The sequence below is a fragment of the Rattus norvegicus genome, chromosome 1 (genome assembly GCF_036323735.1).
Source record: "Rattus norvegicus strain BN/NHsdMcwi chromosome 1, GRCr8, whole genome shotgun sequence".
NCBI lineage: Eukaryota > Metazoa > Chordata > Mammalia > Rodentia > Muridae > Rattus > Rattus norvegicus.
Genome location: NC_086019.1, coordinates 106,501,795 through 106,518,259, shown reverse-complemented (window position 1 = coordinate 106,518,259; position 16,465 = coordinate 106,501,795). Strand labels below are relative to the sequence as shown.

The 16,465-nt window shown below is 48.6% G+C and overlaps 1 protein-coding gene across 2 annotated transcripts; it reads right to left on the bottom strand.

Annotated features, from left to right (window-relative positions):
- Positions 1–747: 747 nt before the first annotated feature.
- Positions 748–10,168, bottom strand: Ldha (lactate dehydrogenase A). Of its 2 annotated transcripts, none has more exons than XM_006229232.5 (8): positions 8,628–8,971; positions 8,266–8,415; positions 6,532–6,649; positions 5,482–5,655; positions 4,967–5,140; positions 4,040–4,157; positions 1,870–1,993; positions 748–1,411 (listed from the first exon to the last, which is right to left on the bottom strand). In XM_006229232.5, exons 1-8 carry the CDS (start codon positions 8,688–8,690, stop codon positions 1,247–1,249), a joined length of 1,086 nt encoding a protein of 361 aa, XP_006229294.1. In that variant the 5' UTR covers positions 8,691–8,971; the 3' UTR covers positions 748–1,246. The 2 variants fall into 2 exon arrangements, with proteins under 2 accessions (XP_006229294.1, NP_058721.1); NM_017025.2 differs by lacking the exon at positions 8,628–8,971 and adding an exon at positions 10,092–10,168 and having other exon boundaries at positions 749–1,411.
- Positions 10,169–16,465: the final 6,297 nt, after the last annotated feature.

Here is a 16,465-nt window from a genome sequence, read left to right as displayed (position 1 = left end):
ATTTGTACTTGAGTGCTTAGGGAGTGGCAGTAGGTGGCCTTGTTGAAGTGTCATTGGAGGTCAACTTTGGGGTTTTAATACCCAATTGGTTGGTTCTTCTAGCTACCTTCAGAGCCTGCATGCTTTCTGCCTTAACGGACAAAACCTAAGCTGGTCCCAATTAAATGTCTTTAAGATTTATGTATGTGGGGCTGGAGAGATGGCTCAGTGGTTAAGAGCACCTGCTGCTCTTCCAGAGGTCCTGAGTTCAAATCCCAGCAACCACATGGTGGCTCACAACCATCTGTAATGGGATCTGATGCCCTCTTCTGGTGTCTAAAAACAGCTACAGTGTACTCATATAAATAAATAAATAAATCTTTAAAAAAAAATATTTATGTATGTGAGTACACTGTCACTGTCTTCAGACACACCAGAAGAGGGCATCTGATCCCATTACAGATGAATAGTAAGTGAACCACCATGTGGTTTCTGGGAATTGAACTCAGGACCTCTGGGAGAAGAGTCAGTGCTCTAAACTGCTAGGACATTTCCAACCCCTCCGCCCCCACACCCAACCCCTTTAGCTTTCTTTTCTAACCCTGAGATGAGGTCTTCCTATGTAGCTCCAGTTGGCCTGGAAGGAAGTAAACTAGGCTGGCTGAAATGCAAGAGCTCCATCTGCCTCTGATCCCGAGATCAAATGCCTTCACCATCTTGACCAGCTGCCCCACCTCATCTTAATAAAAGAGCCAAGCCATCAATCACTCACTGTTCAAGGTTTATTTGGTGTTTTCCTTGGCATGACACTTGAGTGGTTGGTTCCATCATCCATATGCAGATCTTACATTTCACATAATATTGCAATGTACACTACAGACACATATAATACAGAAAATATCCTGTAGAACATTTATGCACAAGATATGCACGATGGACTTACACACTGGAGCCAGCTTATAACTAACTGGGAACTCATGGCCTAGGCATGTTTGGTGAGGGTGCGTAGCACAGCAATGCAGCAGGCTCACAGGGTAATCAAAGCCTGCATGCAGTTGGCAGTGTGTCTTGGAGACAGTGGGATTGTCACACTAACCAGGTTACCACTACACAAGTACCACTTAGCAGGGTAGAGCTGTGGAACTGAGATTTCCCCCAGACCACCTCAACACAACTGGACCAACCACAGCTCAGATGAGAAGTGCGTGGTCTCCATAGAAACCCTGCTGCAGCCTGGACAGTGAAGTGCTAGGACACTGGGAAGACTTTAGAACTGCAGCTCCTTCTGGATTCCCCAGAGGGTATCTGCACTCTTCTTCAGGCGGGCCTCCTCGTCAGGAGTCAGTGTCACCTTCACAACATCTGAGATTCCATTTTGTCCCAGGATACATGGGACGCTGAGGAAGACATCCTCCTTGATTCCATAGAGACCCTGGGCAACAGAATGACAGAGATTACATTTCATCTACACCTCCTAATATTCTTTAGATCTGCCTGCCTCTGCCTCCCAGAGTTCTGGGATTCAGAGACTGTTTTACCACTGCCTGGCTTAGAAAAGCCTTTATAAAACAAGTTGAGTGTCAATGCTGTTCTATTGCAGAGATGTCCAGTGCCGATAATGAACAGAAAAATAGAAAGGAAGCAAAAAGCCTGAAGTCCCAGCAGACGAGAGCTTCAGCATGAAGGAGTTCAGTTATCCTCAATCACCTAACAAGTTCAAGGCCAGGCCAGCAGGCACTATGTAAGACCCTTGCCTCAAAAATACCAGAGCAAACCGAATCAGGAAACAAACCCAAAACTCTAACATCCCTACTTGTTAGACTGTGTAAGTGGGAGTAGGGTCTCCAGGGTCTCAGATACAAAACAGATCTCCACAGATTTTAATCATACCTTAATCATGGTGGAAATGGGATGCACCCGCCTAAGGTTCTTCATTATGCTCTCGGCCAAGTCTGCCACGGAGAGGCCAATGGCCCAGGATGTGTAACCTTTCAGCTTGATCACTTCGTATGCACTGTGGGATAGGAAGGATGGTGAAGGGTTGAGCGAAGGGAGAGACAAGGAAAACAGAGGTTTTACTGAACACTCTTTACAAGGTCACACATTCAAGACAAAAGGTCTGAGCCCCAGGGAACTAAATCTTGTACGTTGATAGAGGGGGCATTACATCGTCAAGGCAACTGAACCCCTTTATCAACAACTAAACTGGTATTTCTTAGAAATGAAACAGGGAGGGGCTGACGGAATGGTTCAGAGTGTAAGACTGGGAGTGGTGGCTGAAAATGGAGACCGTGTTGTTCCATTCCATGCACCTCAAAAATCATCTCTGGTGACTTCAATGAGTGAGATGTCCCCCCAATCCCCATTAATAGGCTGTTTGAGGGTGATTAGGAGGTACGGTCTGGCTGGGGTAAAGGTGTCACTCTGGAGTGGGCTTTTGGTTTCAAAAAAAAAAAAAAAAGCGGAGTTAGCTCTCCGCTTCCTGTCTGTGAATGAGGCCGGCTACCTGCTCACACCCCTGCCCCACCACTGTGGTCTCTAACCCTCGGGAACCAGGAGCCCAAAGCGAAGCCTGCCATCAGTGGTTTTGGTCCTGATGTTTCTTTCATCACAGCAACAGGAAGCCGCCAGTACCACATCCATGATGCTTCCACACCACACGACTGAGTCAAGCGGGAAACACCAAGTCCACTGAGAGCATTTCTAATATTTACTTAAAAATCTAGAGTTTACTTAAGAATCAAAGCTGGGCGGTGGGGACTCACACCTCTAATCGCAGCACTCTGGAGGCAGAGGCAGGTGGATCTGAGTTCTACACCAGCCTGGTTGGTCTACAGAGTGAGTTTTAGGATAGCCAGGGCTACACAGAGAAACCCTTATCTCAAAACACAAAAGCAAAATGAGTCGGAACCAGACTTAAACTGCATCTGCCCGACAGAGACCTTGGCTACACTTCGCTTATTTCTGGGGCTGCAGAGGTGGCCCTGAAGCAAAGGGCACAGGCAGCTCTTCAAAGGACCCTTAAGATGACTCACAAGTGTCTATAGCTTCCGTCCTAGGGAATCCTTTGCCCTCTCCTGATTTACACGGATACTGCATCTGTCTTCAGTCGTAAAGGACTTTTCCAAGGTGTGAGCTCATTACAAACAGGAGACTCCAGGGGCCAGCGTCAGCGAACCCCGCCTGCATGTGGCGCTGCTTCCGCCTTAGCCTCTTGTTTACAGCGTGAAGAGGAACGAAGTTTTAGAAAGAGAACCGTAGGGCTGGAGAGATGGCTCAGTGGTTAGGTCCTGAGTTCAATTCCCAGCAACCACATGGTGGCTCACTGTCATGTAATGGGATCTGATGCCCTCTTCTGATGTGCATGAAGACAGCAACAGTGTACTCACGTACAAAAAATAAATCTTAAAGGAAACCATTTCATTGGGACCAGTTCCCAGCCCAGGTTTTGTCCATTAAGGCAGGTTCTGAAGGCACTGGAAGAACTAATTGGGTATTAAAACCCCAATGTTGACCTCCAATGACACTTCTCCAACAAGGCCACCTACTGCCGCTCCCTAAGACAATGTACTCACATAAAATATTAAAAAAGAAAAAAAATGTAAGCAAAAGCACTCAAATGAAAACTGTTGAAATCTTTTGGAGATGCACACACACACACACACACACACACCCCACCATTAGATGGCGCTTGGGGACTTATGAATATTTGTGAGAGGAATTGAGGGACGCAGAGAGCCGGAACACCAACAGGGTCAACCACCTGGACTCTCTGGGGCTCCCAGATACTGAATCACCAACCAAACAGGGAGCACAGGCTGGACCCAGGGCCCTGCACAGACTCAGCAAATGAGCAGCTTGGTCTTCATGAGGCTCCCCCACCAACTGGAGTAGGGGGTGTCCCCGAGCCTGTGGTCTGCCTGCCTCAGGACCCCATTCCCCTAAATGGACGGCTTTGCCTGGACCCTGTGGAAGAGGATGTGCCTAGTCCTGAAGTGACATGATGGGACGTAAAGTGAATACATCTTCAGTCCCCATGCTGTCCGGCAAGAAGCCTCACCTGTCAACCACCTGCTTGTGCACATCCTTCCACTGCTCCTTGTCTGCATCCGTGCCCAGCTGCGGGTTCAGAGACTTCAGGGAGACGCCGGCGACATTCACACCACTCCACACAGGCACTGGAAGAAATGGGCAGCGTACATTGTCTCCACCCAACAGCACAGAAGAGTAACTGTGTCCCACCTTTGTTTCCTCATCTGCAGAGGAAGGTTCCCCCACTTCTCAAAAATGGTCAGGATTAGCAAACCCCAGTACATTAATACCAACTGTACATTCTAACCTACTCTCCTCATGCACTGCACTGAAACCTGTAGATTTCAGTGGCTATGTACTGTCTGTCAGTGTTCACAGTGAAAGGGCATTTCCTTGCCACAGGACCTCTAAGAACACTGTATAAATGCAACCCTCAACTGCTCCCTAACGGTGTTTCACCCCACATCTGATCTGGCTAAGTGTGCAGGGGCAGGCATTTCAAATCAAATGTACACTGCTGAATGAAGTGATTAAAGTTGTGCTAAGAACCATGGTCAACATGTCCCGGGCCTGAGGGCAAGGCTCGGTGGACTGTGTGCCTAGCACACAGGCTCCCGTGTCCTACAGCAGACATGTAATCAACAAGAGTCAACAGGTATGAAACCGATACCCGGAAGACAAAGGCTGGACTTCAGAGAAGAAATGCCCGAGGGCAGGAGAGATGGCTCAGTGGTTAAGAGCACCTGCTGCTCTTCCAGAGGTCCTGAGTTCAAATCCCAGCAACCACATGGTGGCTCACAACCATCTGCAATGGGATCTGACGCCCTCTTCTGGGCATCTGAAGATAGCTAGTGTACTCACATATAAAAAATAAATCTTAAAAAGAGAAACATAATTTTTTCATGCTAGGTTTTTGTTCTAAGGAAGAGAAAAGAAGCCGGTATTAAAGACTTACCACTGGAGTCGCCATGCTCTCCCAGGACCCACCCGTGACAGCTCAGTGGATGAACTCCCAGCCTTTCTCCCATCAGGTAACGGAACCGAGCCGAATCCAGATTGCAACCACTTCCAATAACTCTGTTTTTGGGGAAGCCGCTGATCTTCCAAGCCACGTAGGTCAAGATATCCACTGCAAAACACAAAACAAGACATTTACATGACATGTAACGCCAAACACATGGTTCTGACCATGCTGAGCATAGATCAGTAGTTTAACCTCTTTGCTACATAATTCATGTCCAATCATTCAAAGTATTATTGTTTTAAATATATTGTATCAACACAATTAATTACTCAGTTACTCACTTCTTCAAGATCATGAGTGACAATTCCAAACTTTGCAACTGCATTTCAAGGCACTTATGCTTGAACTGTTTTATAAAAACAAATTCCCCAAAACACTAAGGAGCATGTGTACACACAGTGCAGCATCAGGGCGAACGCAGGCGGTCCGCGGTTGAGAAGCCCCACCTGGGTTTGAGACGATGAGCAGTTTGCACTGTGGACTGTATTTCACAACATTTGGAATGATGAACTTGAAGATGTTCACGTTTCGCTGGACCAAATTGAGCCGGCTCTCTCCCTCTTGCTGACGGGCCCCCGCGGTGATAATGACCAGCTTGGAGTTTGCAGTCACACTATAATCTAGAGAAAAAGACCAGAAATGAAGGTCCCCTCAGGGAATGTGTCCTACCCAGCAAAGCTTCTTGCATAAACCTCCAGTGTAGAGTTTTATTCTGGCCTCTTATACACAGATGACGGAGCCCTGTGCCATTCAGAACTTGCCTTGGGTGTGTAGTTTTAACTGATGTCTCTCGCAGAATGCCTTTCTCATAATTATCATTGTAACAGGAAGGACTCTCAACAACTCCTAAGTGGCAATCTGTAGCCTAACACAGAATATTCTCTCCCCTCACCCCTTGAGACATGTACTATGTACATGCACCACCACACCCAGCATTCTACCCATTCGCTTTCATTAGCCACTCCATTGTTGTCAAAAGCCCAGCCATCTTCTCTAATCCCCCTTTCCCCCTGTGACACAGGGCAGCTGATCCAGGGACTTGTCAATCAGGTAGGAGGGAAGTCAACAGACTTTCAACCCTGGGTTCCTGGCTAGTGTCAGTGAGGTGTAAAAGGTCAAGCCAAGAACATCTGCTGGGCAGGCCCTGGGGGCACGCCCTCAACTGCTACTGGGCAGCAAGGTTGGCGTTGTCACTCTACAGCTAAAGCTTTGTGCCCCCTGGTGTGTACGAGGTCCCAGAATCCATCCCAGCAGTACATACTTGAAACAAACAATGGAGACTCAGAGCTTACTCACACCCTAATTCGGAGAATCTCCATATTTGTGCAAATTAAGTTCCCACATCAAATCCTCTGCTAGCTATCAAAGGTATTGAAAACCAGCACAAAAGTATGCCAAGGCCCTTTGGTTTTGAATGAAAGAACTGTGTAGAGACAGGGTTCTAGGCCTGAGGAGGAACTTAAGCCTGACAGCAGTAGAACCTAGCCTCAACCAACCTTTGCTGGAGACAATTTTTGGTGTCTTAAGGAAAAGGCTGCCATGCTGAAGATCCATCATCTCTCCCTTTAGCTTATCTTCTATGACATCAACAAGGGCAAGCTCATCAGCCAAGTCCTAAAAGATAAACGTTTTAGTTAAATGAGAAAACAATCCTGACTCTTCTCAGGACTTGCCATGGTCTGTATTCCGGCCCAGGAGGGTGCTGCTACTTTAGTCTCCATTGGGATACATTCAAAACCATTGCTTCCCCGAAGGCCCTGTGTAGTCTCTCCCGCAAGCCCTCCACTGGAGTGGCTTCTGTGTGGGGCTGTCATTCACTAACTAGGTGACACTGGCCAGCAAGAAGGCTTGAAACTAGGCTTGGGCACAAAGCTCAGGGTAAACTGTTGCTTAGCATAGTGAGACCTTCTGGTGGGGGGAAAGAAAGACTCAATTAAAGAAGCAACACCCCAAGGCAGGAATATCAAGGCATGCCCTTACGGGCAGTACTAAGGCAGCATTCAAGCCCTGTCTGCAAGAGACAAACAGAAACCTACCAACAACTACTACTTAAAAAGACAAGAGACTTTGTCTTCAAAAAAATATATACTTTGAAATGTTGCCTCAGGGCTGGAGAGATGGCTCAGTGGTTAGGAGCACTGACTGCTCTTCCTGAGGTCCTGAGTTCAAATCCCAGCAACCACATGGTGGCTCACAACCATCTGTAATGGGATCTGATGCCCTCTTCTGGTATGTCTGAGGACAGCAACAGTGTACTCATATAAAATGGGAATAATAAAGTTAAGCATACCTTTAACAAAAAAAAAGAGGGGTTGGGGATTTAGCTCAGTGGTAGAGTGCTTGCCTAGCAAGCGCAAGGCCCTGGGTTCGGTCCCCAGCTCCAAAAAAAAAAAAAGAAAGAAAGAAAGAAATGTTGCCTCAGGCAGATTTTAGTCAGTACCTGAAGAATAATAGTATTCTGCAAAGCTAGGTGTTATGTTGGAGACATATAAACCAAACCCAGGAAGACTGTTCCAAGTTCAAGGATAGTTTGGACTACATACGAACCAAGAACGTTTATTTACCCTGTCTCAAAGTGTTTTCTAACTCAATTATAAAGTTATGACTAATTAAATTTTAGCTCTGTGATTGATAAGAAACGTAGGTGGGAGATGGATGGGTGAAAACAGTCTGCTGAGCTGAATTTGACCTCCAGAACCCATAAGGTAGGAGAGAACTAGCCAAAAGTTACCCTCTTATGTGACTGTCTGCTCACACACAATTCTTTTTTCCAATGGAAAACTGCATACACCAGGAAACAATGGGGGTCAGACAGAAGTTCAAGATAACCTATTCAGTAGGATTTTAATTTTAATCACATGCACATATAAATTCCAATTCAAATGTCTCTTTAGATTTGGGCACGTAGGTCAATGGTTATCTAGCATGTTGGAGGCACTGGATTCACTTAACTGAAAAGGTATAATAAAAGGTACATAAAATGCATAATAAAAGGGCTCTTCTGGTGGTACGGCACCTTAACACAAGGCAGAGTGTTTTAAACAGGCCTCAGTGAGATCACCTTTGATACTGTTACTTTCATAATCCCTTTCTTGTGTATCACTATGTTGCAAAATGTTTCACAGTTGACTCTGAATGAGTATGTGCAAACCTTAATAGTTTTATATACAATGTGACAATGTAGGGAGGACCCCCATCCACAGGCTTGTGACATAAAGGACCCCACTTACCTTCATTAAGATACTGATGGCACAAGCCATGCCAACAGCACCAACCCCAACAACTGTAATCTTGTTCTGGGGGACCTGTTCTTCCTTAAGAAGATTCACAATCAGCTGGTCCTTGAGGGCTGCCATCTTGGACTTTGAATCTTTTGGGACCTAAGGGGAAAACAACGTGTATCATTGTAGCCTGTCCCAAGATGTACTCACCAAGTTTCTGACTTTAAAAAACGTTGACTTTGCTACCTTTGGACTACTTTCCATTAAGTGACAACATGACAAAAAACAGAAATGGAAAAAACCAAGAATAGTCACAGAGTGCAACGCTCAACGCCAGGGTGTGGTCTGGCTCTCAGCGTGAAGGTCCTCACCTTGAAATGGAAAAATAATACTGAGGTCTCCGTATATGTGTAGCCGCCTGAGTTCTTACTCATCTTGATGAACCCCAAAAGGGATGGTCCCTCCTCTTACACGGTTAAAGAACTGCCCTCCCGCTCTTCTCCCATCACCCAGAGTCCTACAGCAAGTAGGCCCCAAGTTGCTTCCGGAAATACCAAAAATCAAGAGCAGAGGGCGCCAATAACGGCTACAAGGTGCGACCCTAAGGCATAGCAACGTGCTTAGGCCTGCGCACGCGCAAACTTGCTTCCTAACCCCCACCCCCGCAAGAACCCAAGTTGTATGATCAAGCCAGATCTGTAAGACTGGCAGGCAGGGGGCAAGCCGGTGCGCGTGCGCAACTTCAGAACAAGGTGTCATACGTAAGTCTAGTGGCTGCTAGCCATGGATGAGACCTCTTGCAGTAAGTTCGCGGTCAGAGTTGGGCCCCTACTAGAGCCCAAAGCACAAGCAGTGAAGTGGCTGGCAGCCACCTCAGCCTGGCGCCAGGGTGAGATCTCAAATGCCCATACCAGAAACCAGGACCTTCACACGGTGAGGCCTCGTTGGCCAGGATGTGGCCGCTAAGGGAAATTTCTTCAGTTCCAAAATGCGGATACAATTGTGGAGGGTCTGAGACCCAGAGCCTCCCCCGCAGTACCACGAGGGCCACCTTTCCCAGCAAGCACCACGTCTATTTTTGAAATCGTTCCAAAGTGCAAAAGGACTCGGCAAGATCTCTGGGCAAGCAGCCTAGGGCCATCAGGCAGGAATCCGGTCTCCTTACAACCGCTGCTATTTCTAGACAGCCTTGAGAGGTTTCTGCAGGCTGGGGGGCAGGGCGGGGGGGTCTTCCCGCAGATAATCTGCCTCACGCAAACCTCATTTTCGTGCTCTATTGGGACAGGGTGCGGCTACTCCCCACCTACGACCCGATGGGTGTCGCAGGCCTCTCAGCTACAGGTTTCCTCCTTCCGTCTAGGGTGTAGAGGAAGGACTGCAACTCTTCCCGCTTCCTCTCCGCACGCAGCGCGCTTAGCATGATCCCCAGACACATCAGGAGCTTCTTAACAAACCCCATTTAGGTCAACAGCGCCCTTTAATCTGCAGGAAACATCCACTCCACCGAGCCCACGCAAGGGAAAATGCAAACCGCACGAAGGCTCTTAATACCCGCCCCGGACGGGCTGAGGCTCTTTCGGCCCCCATGGGCTCGAGTTACCCGTCCTCCCGTCTCGCACGGCTCTCTGGTCCCTGTTCGGTGGCTCCCGACCTTCAGGCCCGCCATCCCCCTAACCCTTCTTCTCACACCGATCTCGCCGCCCCAGGCTGGGTGGGGCCGCCTGCTCCGTTCCCCAGAGCACAGTAGCCCACGCGTGCCCAGGTCTGAACACCCACCCTGCACCTCCACCCCAGGTAGGAACGCCCTGTGCGGGTAGCATGGGTCCCGACCGTACCGCTTAGTGCACGATGGGGGACGACGGGCGAGCAGCAGCAGTAGCGTGCGCGAGATCGGCGACAGTGGCTCCAGCACGCAGAGCTGCACGCGGGCGGGGCCTTAAATGGAAGCTCCGTGCTGACGTCAGAGTGGAAGCCCAGCGGACGTGCGGGAACCCACGTGTAGGCTGGGCTAGGGGCGGGCGTCCAGCCGGGCTAGGCGCCACCAAGATCGGGGCGGCGCGCGCAGCACGATGGCTCTGTAAGGGTGGCTCCACATGTGCTGCGACACCTCTAAGAATGGCCAGCCGGACATGCTCCTCAGCCCTAGAAGCAGGAGCCCGAAATGCATCGATCCTCCGCTTCCTTCTCCGTAAAACTTGTGAGACTCAGAAAAACCCTGGTCACTTTCTTCATTGCTGTTCCCAGCGCCGGGGACAAGTTCTGGCAGGCAACAGGCCCTCAGGAAACATTGCGTGAAAAAGCACCTTGTCGGTCTGTCCACCATAACAGTCTATCAGATGGGCCGGCCTTTCTCCTGCTGCTTCACTTAAAAAGCCTCAAACCAGGACGTGTCTCAGCATTTGAGGGCTTACGAATGACTTGGTCAGTTTACATCCGTGTCTGCCTTTAAATTTCTTTCTGTAGGCCAGTTCCTATTCCTCTCCCAGCTTCCGCTAAATCCTATGTGAATCTTAAGGTACTCCACCACTGACAGGATGTGAAATGGAGTTTGCTACTGCTTTGATTTCCTTAGTGATGGGAAGAATCGTGACTTTCAACCCTGCTCACCCATCTCCCTGGAAGAGACGCGTTTACTGCAGATTAAGGTCTATTATACTCTCAAACAAGATTTGAAGGGCTTTGAGTTGCAGGGAGCTGGAGGTGGAGGGCAAATGAAGCTCACAGCCCCTAATTTTGCTCAACTGTACATTGTGATGTCTTTTATAATAAACAGAGTAGGCTAGGATTGTGGCCAGGGCAGAGACACTTGCCTTGCATACACAAAGGCCTGAGTCCCATCCTCAGCAGAACGCAAATAAAATAAATTTAAAAGTCACAACAGTTGGATATGGGGAGATGGCTCTGCCATGAAGACCACAAAAGTTTGTAACTCCCCAATCCAGGGGTTCCAGTACCCTCTTTTGATCTTCACGGAGTCTCCCTCCCCCATATACATAGTTAAAATGAATCTTTTTAAAAGTCAGAATAGGGGTTGGGGATTTAGCTCAGTGGTAGAGCGCTTGCCTAGCAAGTGCAAGGCCCTGGGTTCGGTCCCCAGCTCTGAAAAAAAAAAAAAGGAAAAAAAAAAAAGTCAGAATAAGGGGCTGGAGAGATGGCTCAGTGGTTAAGAGCACTGACTGCTCTTCCAGAGGTCCTGAGTTCAAATCCCAGCAACCGCATGGTGGCTCACAACCATCTGTAATGAGATCTGATGCCCCTTTCTGGTGTGTCTGAAGACAGTGACAGTGTATATAAGAAATAAATCTTTGGGGGCTGGAGAGATGGCTCAGCGGTTAAGAGCACCCGACTGCTCTTCCAGAGGTCATGAGTTCAATTCCCAGCAACCACATGGTGGCTCAACCATCTGTAAAGAGATCAGATGCCCTCTTCTGATGTATCTGAAGACAGCTACAGTATACTTATATATAATAAAGATAGTTGTTGAGTGGTTTAAAAAAAAAAAAAGAAAGAAAGAAATCTTTTTGGGGCTGAGGATTTAGCTCAGTGGTAGAGCGCTTACCTAGGAAGCACAAGGCCCTGGGTTCGGTCCCCAGCTCCGAAAAAAAGAACCAAAAAAAAAAAAAAAAAAAAAAAAAAAAAAGAAATAAATCTTTTTAAAAAAAAGTCAGAACAAGAGATATGAAGCTTTTTAAAGAAAAAAGTGAATGTACGTCTGTGAGTTAAGACACAAGAGCAAGTAGTTAAACAGGTGGATGTGGAGGGCCTTGGGGACACCTCAGTTTATAGTGGAGGCGGAAGCACAGTGGAGATGATCTAGTAACTACTTTTGACTATGGTCTCAGGTAGGGGCAGCCCTGTGGAACTGAACTGGTCACCTATGGAATACAATGCTGCAAGCAGAATGTAAACTGGGTTATTAGATGCCCAGGTCAGGTCCGTCTGCTAGGAAATTGCTTTGTGTGGAAAATGCATGTGCAGAGACCTCATGTGCACACACGCTCCTCTGACCCCAGAAGGATTCTGGAAAAGGATACTGTTTCTTCCTTTTCCTTATGCCTACCCGTGTACCCACAGAGTGGGAACTCCCTCTTCTCACCACCCTACACTTCGGCTTGTGCACCGTTTCAGGGACCCCCTTGCAGGTAAGGAGTAAGACTCTGGTCCCCTTGCAGAACACAGACAGGCCTACTTCCTCTTGGCATTGGTCAGTAGCATCTCAAGACCAGTCTCCAGAAAGACCCATACTTGTACTTTTTTGGTTGCAAAGGGAAAATTCACCCCAGCTCCAGGAAAATGGGGAATCTGTTTAGCTTACTACAACCATTTTCCAGATACTGTTGGATGCCCAGAGACCACAAACAAAGCTGGAGGGGGTGGGGGTGAGGCACAGGGTGCCCCAGGGCAGCTTTCAACAATGCCTCATGTCTCCAGGCCTGTGGGATAATGTTCTTAGTCAGTGAAGGATGGGACCTGTCAGCTTGTTAAATTTCCGGGTTGGGAGAAGAAGACTGGCAGAAAGCCAAGAATGGGGTGGGGTTGAGAGACGGGTAAAACTCTCAGGAAAGGCCTGTGAGGATACCTCAGGCAGGCTCCATTCCACTACAGTCTAAGCACGGCTTCCCTCCTCCAGGTACATCGGCCACGTTCTGAGTCCAGGATGAGTAGCCTCTCTACAAATGCTACTTGAAGAGACCAATGGTCTTCTGGGTTTGTCTTCATCCTGACTCTGGGGTAGAGAAGATCCTTCCCATTTTCCAGATGAAAATAAACAAAAACAAAAACAAACAAACAAACAAACAAAAAAAAAAAAAAAACAGGCTCAGAAAGAATACCTGCTTTGCCAAAACCGTGCAATTTCTAAATGATTTCAGCCAAGACCTTAACCTGGCACTGACTGGCTCAAAGCCTATTTTCCTCTCTTCAAGGCCCTATGCTCACAGAACATACGGCAAGAAACTGATCTCAAGGCAAGTTTAGGTGCAGGAGCCACAGAGCAGTGGGTGTCTTTGCTGTCTGCCTGCTTCAGCCTTTTCTGCCCTCACCCTGGCCAGACACCATCTTGGTTCTGATTTTCACGTCTGGACAGGACCCTCTGCCACCCAGTTTCCTGAGTCTCCAGCTTAAAGGTGGCCAATGGTGGGAATTCCCACCCTCCATGGTCATGTAAGCCAAGTCCTCAGAATGAAATCTATGCTTTCTGCCATTGCTTCTGCTAGCCCAGAGGAACGGGACTGACATGGTCAATACAGTAGAGTTTCCATGCCACACAGTTATGTAGAACTCACAAAATGACTCAGGAAACCTGGCACAGAGCAGAGCACATTCCTGAGCCTGCCAAGTATTATATGAGTCAAGTCTCTTTCAAGAGAAAATCTATGAAGAAGTCTTTTGACTCGGGTACAGTGTGGGCTCAAAGAATGTTGGATACCCAGCATGTACCGTAAGATGTTCCCTAGATAGGCCTGGCCAAATGATGGTGCCACCCTAACCAGTTCTGTGTCACTCTTCCATTTGGTGTTTGTTGAGTGAGAGCATTCAGTGACTTCCTGTGGCCTCCAGGATAGAAGTCAGATCCTCGGGCTGCACATCAGACCCTCCGTAGAGCAGCGCCCAGAGTCCTCCCTCTCTGACCTTATCTCCAGTTTTCCTGTGTGCCTCCTGTGTACCAGAGTCAAATGTATCAGGCCTGTCCCATTTCCAGTCTTCCACTCAGGCCGCGGTGCTCCTTCTACCTGAGCAACCTCCTCTCCCTTGCCGCTAGACCTGACATCCTGAGCCCGAGGTCACAGTCAGAGAGTAAGTGCCAGGGATTCAGAAGTGAGCAAGATAGTCAGCTGTGGCTCATGCTCATAGTCCCAGCTACTCATGTATAGAAGCTGGAAAGATGACTTAGGCTCATGAGTTTGAGACCACCCTGTACAAGAGAGAAAGAGACAGCTCTTGCTCTCTTGCTCTTCCCCTCTTCCACTCCCCGCTTCTCTCCACATTCTCATGGCCAGCCTTTACTCTCCTTCTCTCTTCTTCTATTCTTCTATTTCTCTACTTCTCTCTCTGCCCTACTACCCTCTTAACTCCCCTCCCCATGCCCTGAATAAACTCTATTCTATACTTAAAAAAGAGAGAGAGAGACAAGAGACACTCCTAAGCCTTCAAAGACCAACATGGAGGGAACTGAGACCCTCCTCCTCCTCCTCCTCCTCCTCCTCCTCCTCCTCCTCCTCCTCCTCCTCCTCCTCCTCCTCCTCCTCCATAGTTAGAATGCAAGCTTAGAAGCCACTCTTGGCGGGGCTGGAGAGATGGCTCAGTGGTTAAGAGCACCGGCTGCTCTTCCAGAGGTCCTGAGTTCAATTCCCAGCAACCACATGGAGGCTCACAACCATCTGTAAAGAGATCTGATGCCCTCTTCTGGTGTGTCTGAGGACAGTTACAGTGTACTCATCTATAATAAATAAATAAATAATTTTAAAAAAAAAAAAAGAAGAAGAAGCCAGTCTTGGTGACTCACACAGCTGTGATCCCAACACTTGGGAGGTAGAAGCAGGAGGATCAGAAGTTCAAGGCTAGCCTTGGATACACAAGGCTGACGTGGGCTGTAGGAGACTTAGTCTATAAAACAAGCTCTAACAAAGCCAAACGAAGCAAAAATGAAATAGTGTCACACGGCCACAAAGAAGTTAAGAAATGTTGCGCATTCAGGAAGAGAGCACCGGCAGAAGTCACTGCAGGCGCTCATTCCGTCTAGGCTCCGCCCCCTCAGTTACCTGGCAACAGCCAGGTGTGTCGGACCCACTGTAAGAGGGGCTGCTTGCCCCCTCCTCTCTCTTGCTCTCTTCCTCCTGCTCCTTACCTTCTCTCTACTCATTGCCCTCCCCCCTCTTCCCGCGTGCTCGTGACCGGCCTCTACTCCTGTCCTCTTTCTCTGCCTTTCTTTGTCTGTACTACCCTCTGAACTCCCCTCCCATGTCATGAATAAACTATTCTATTCTCAGAGGGAAGGGATGCCTCAGCATGGGTCCACAGAAGCACTCCCTTTCCCCACACCTTACCGCACCTCCACCAAACATATCCCTGGCTTCTCCTATCTTTTTTTTTTTTTTTAAATAAAACATAACAGTTACCCGAGTAAAGAAACCAGAGAAGGCTTTCCAGAAGAGGCGGCATCAGGGCTGGGGTGAGGAAAAGATTTCAGCTGGTGGATTAGGCGTTGAGAAAGCAGAACAATGGGGCTGAAGCAATGCAGAGACCAAGAGATGCAAGGTGTGTCTGTCGGGACACCCTTAGCAGACAGTGCCAGGTTAGGACAGTTAGGTGTGTTTTCTTCTATCCAGGTTTTGGTAGCCAGAAGTCACTGAAGTTTCCAAAGAATAGGAAAGGTGGGTGAAAACGGGATGACGGAAGGCTGTGGGAAACAGGGCGCCTTGCCTGGTGACCATACATGGCACACACAGGCGAGGACACTTGAGGAGCACCAACCTCTATAGCCACATCGGTCGGGGACGCAACCCTCCACGCCCTGAAGGCCCTCTGAGCACTCACTGGCAGCCTGACTCTTTTCACCTTCTCCATGACTGCAAGACCGATGGCTTTCCTGAGTTGCAGGGCCCGAGAAGCAGAGAATCTCATGTCTCCGTCCTTGACCTGCTAGGGAGTGCTGTGTACGAGGTAGAGGTCTCTCTCTCTCTCTCTCTCTCTCTCTCTCTCTCTCTCTCTCTCTCTCTCTCTCTCTCTCTCTCTGTCTCTGCCTCTCTCTCTCTCTCTCTGCCTCTCTCTGCCTCTCTCTCTCTCTCTCTCTCTCTCTCTCTCTCTCTCTGTCTCTTTCTCCCTCTCTCCTCTCTAATGAGAGAGTGGTATCTGTCCCAAGAAACTGCTTTGTGTCACACGCCCTCTCCCCAGTCCCCAGCCTAACCCACCCCTCACCTCAGTTGATGGGTGTAAATCGTGAAGGCTCCACCCCACTTACTTTCTCTCTGGCTTTCCCGGTGCCACCCCCTGGGGTCTGGATGACACACTTCCTAGGTTCCTTTTGCCTTCTCCTCCCTCTCTTCCCTCTGCTCTTCCAGGTCGGTGACAAATGGCGCCTCTGTTTCCTTGGGACTTGGACTTCTCCTCACTCTTCTCTGAGATTCTCTCAGAGACTCTATCTCAGGAACTCTGTCCCTCCCCCACCTTTTACTCCTGGGGAAAAGCCGAGTTCCCTGCTCCCCACTCT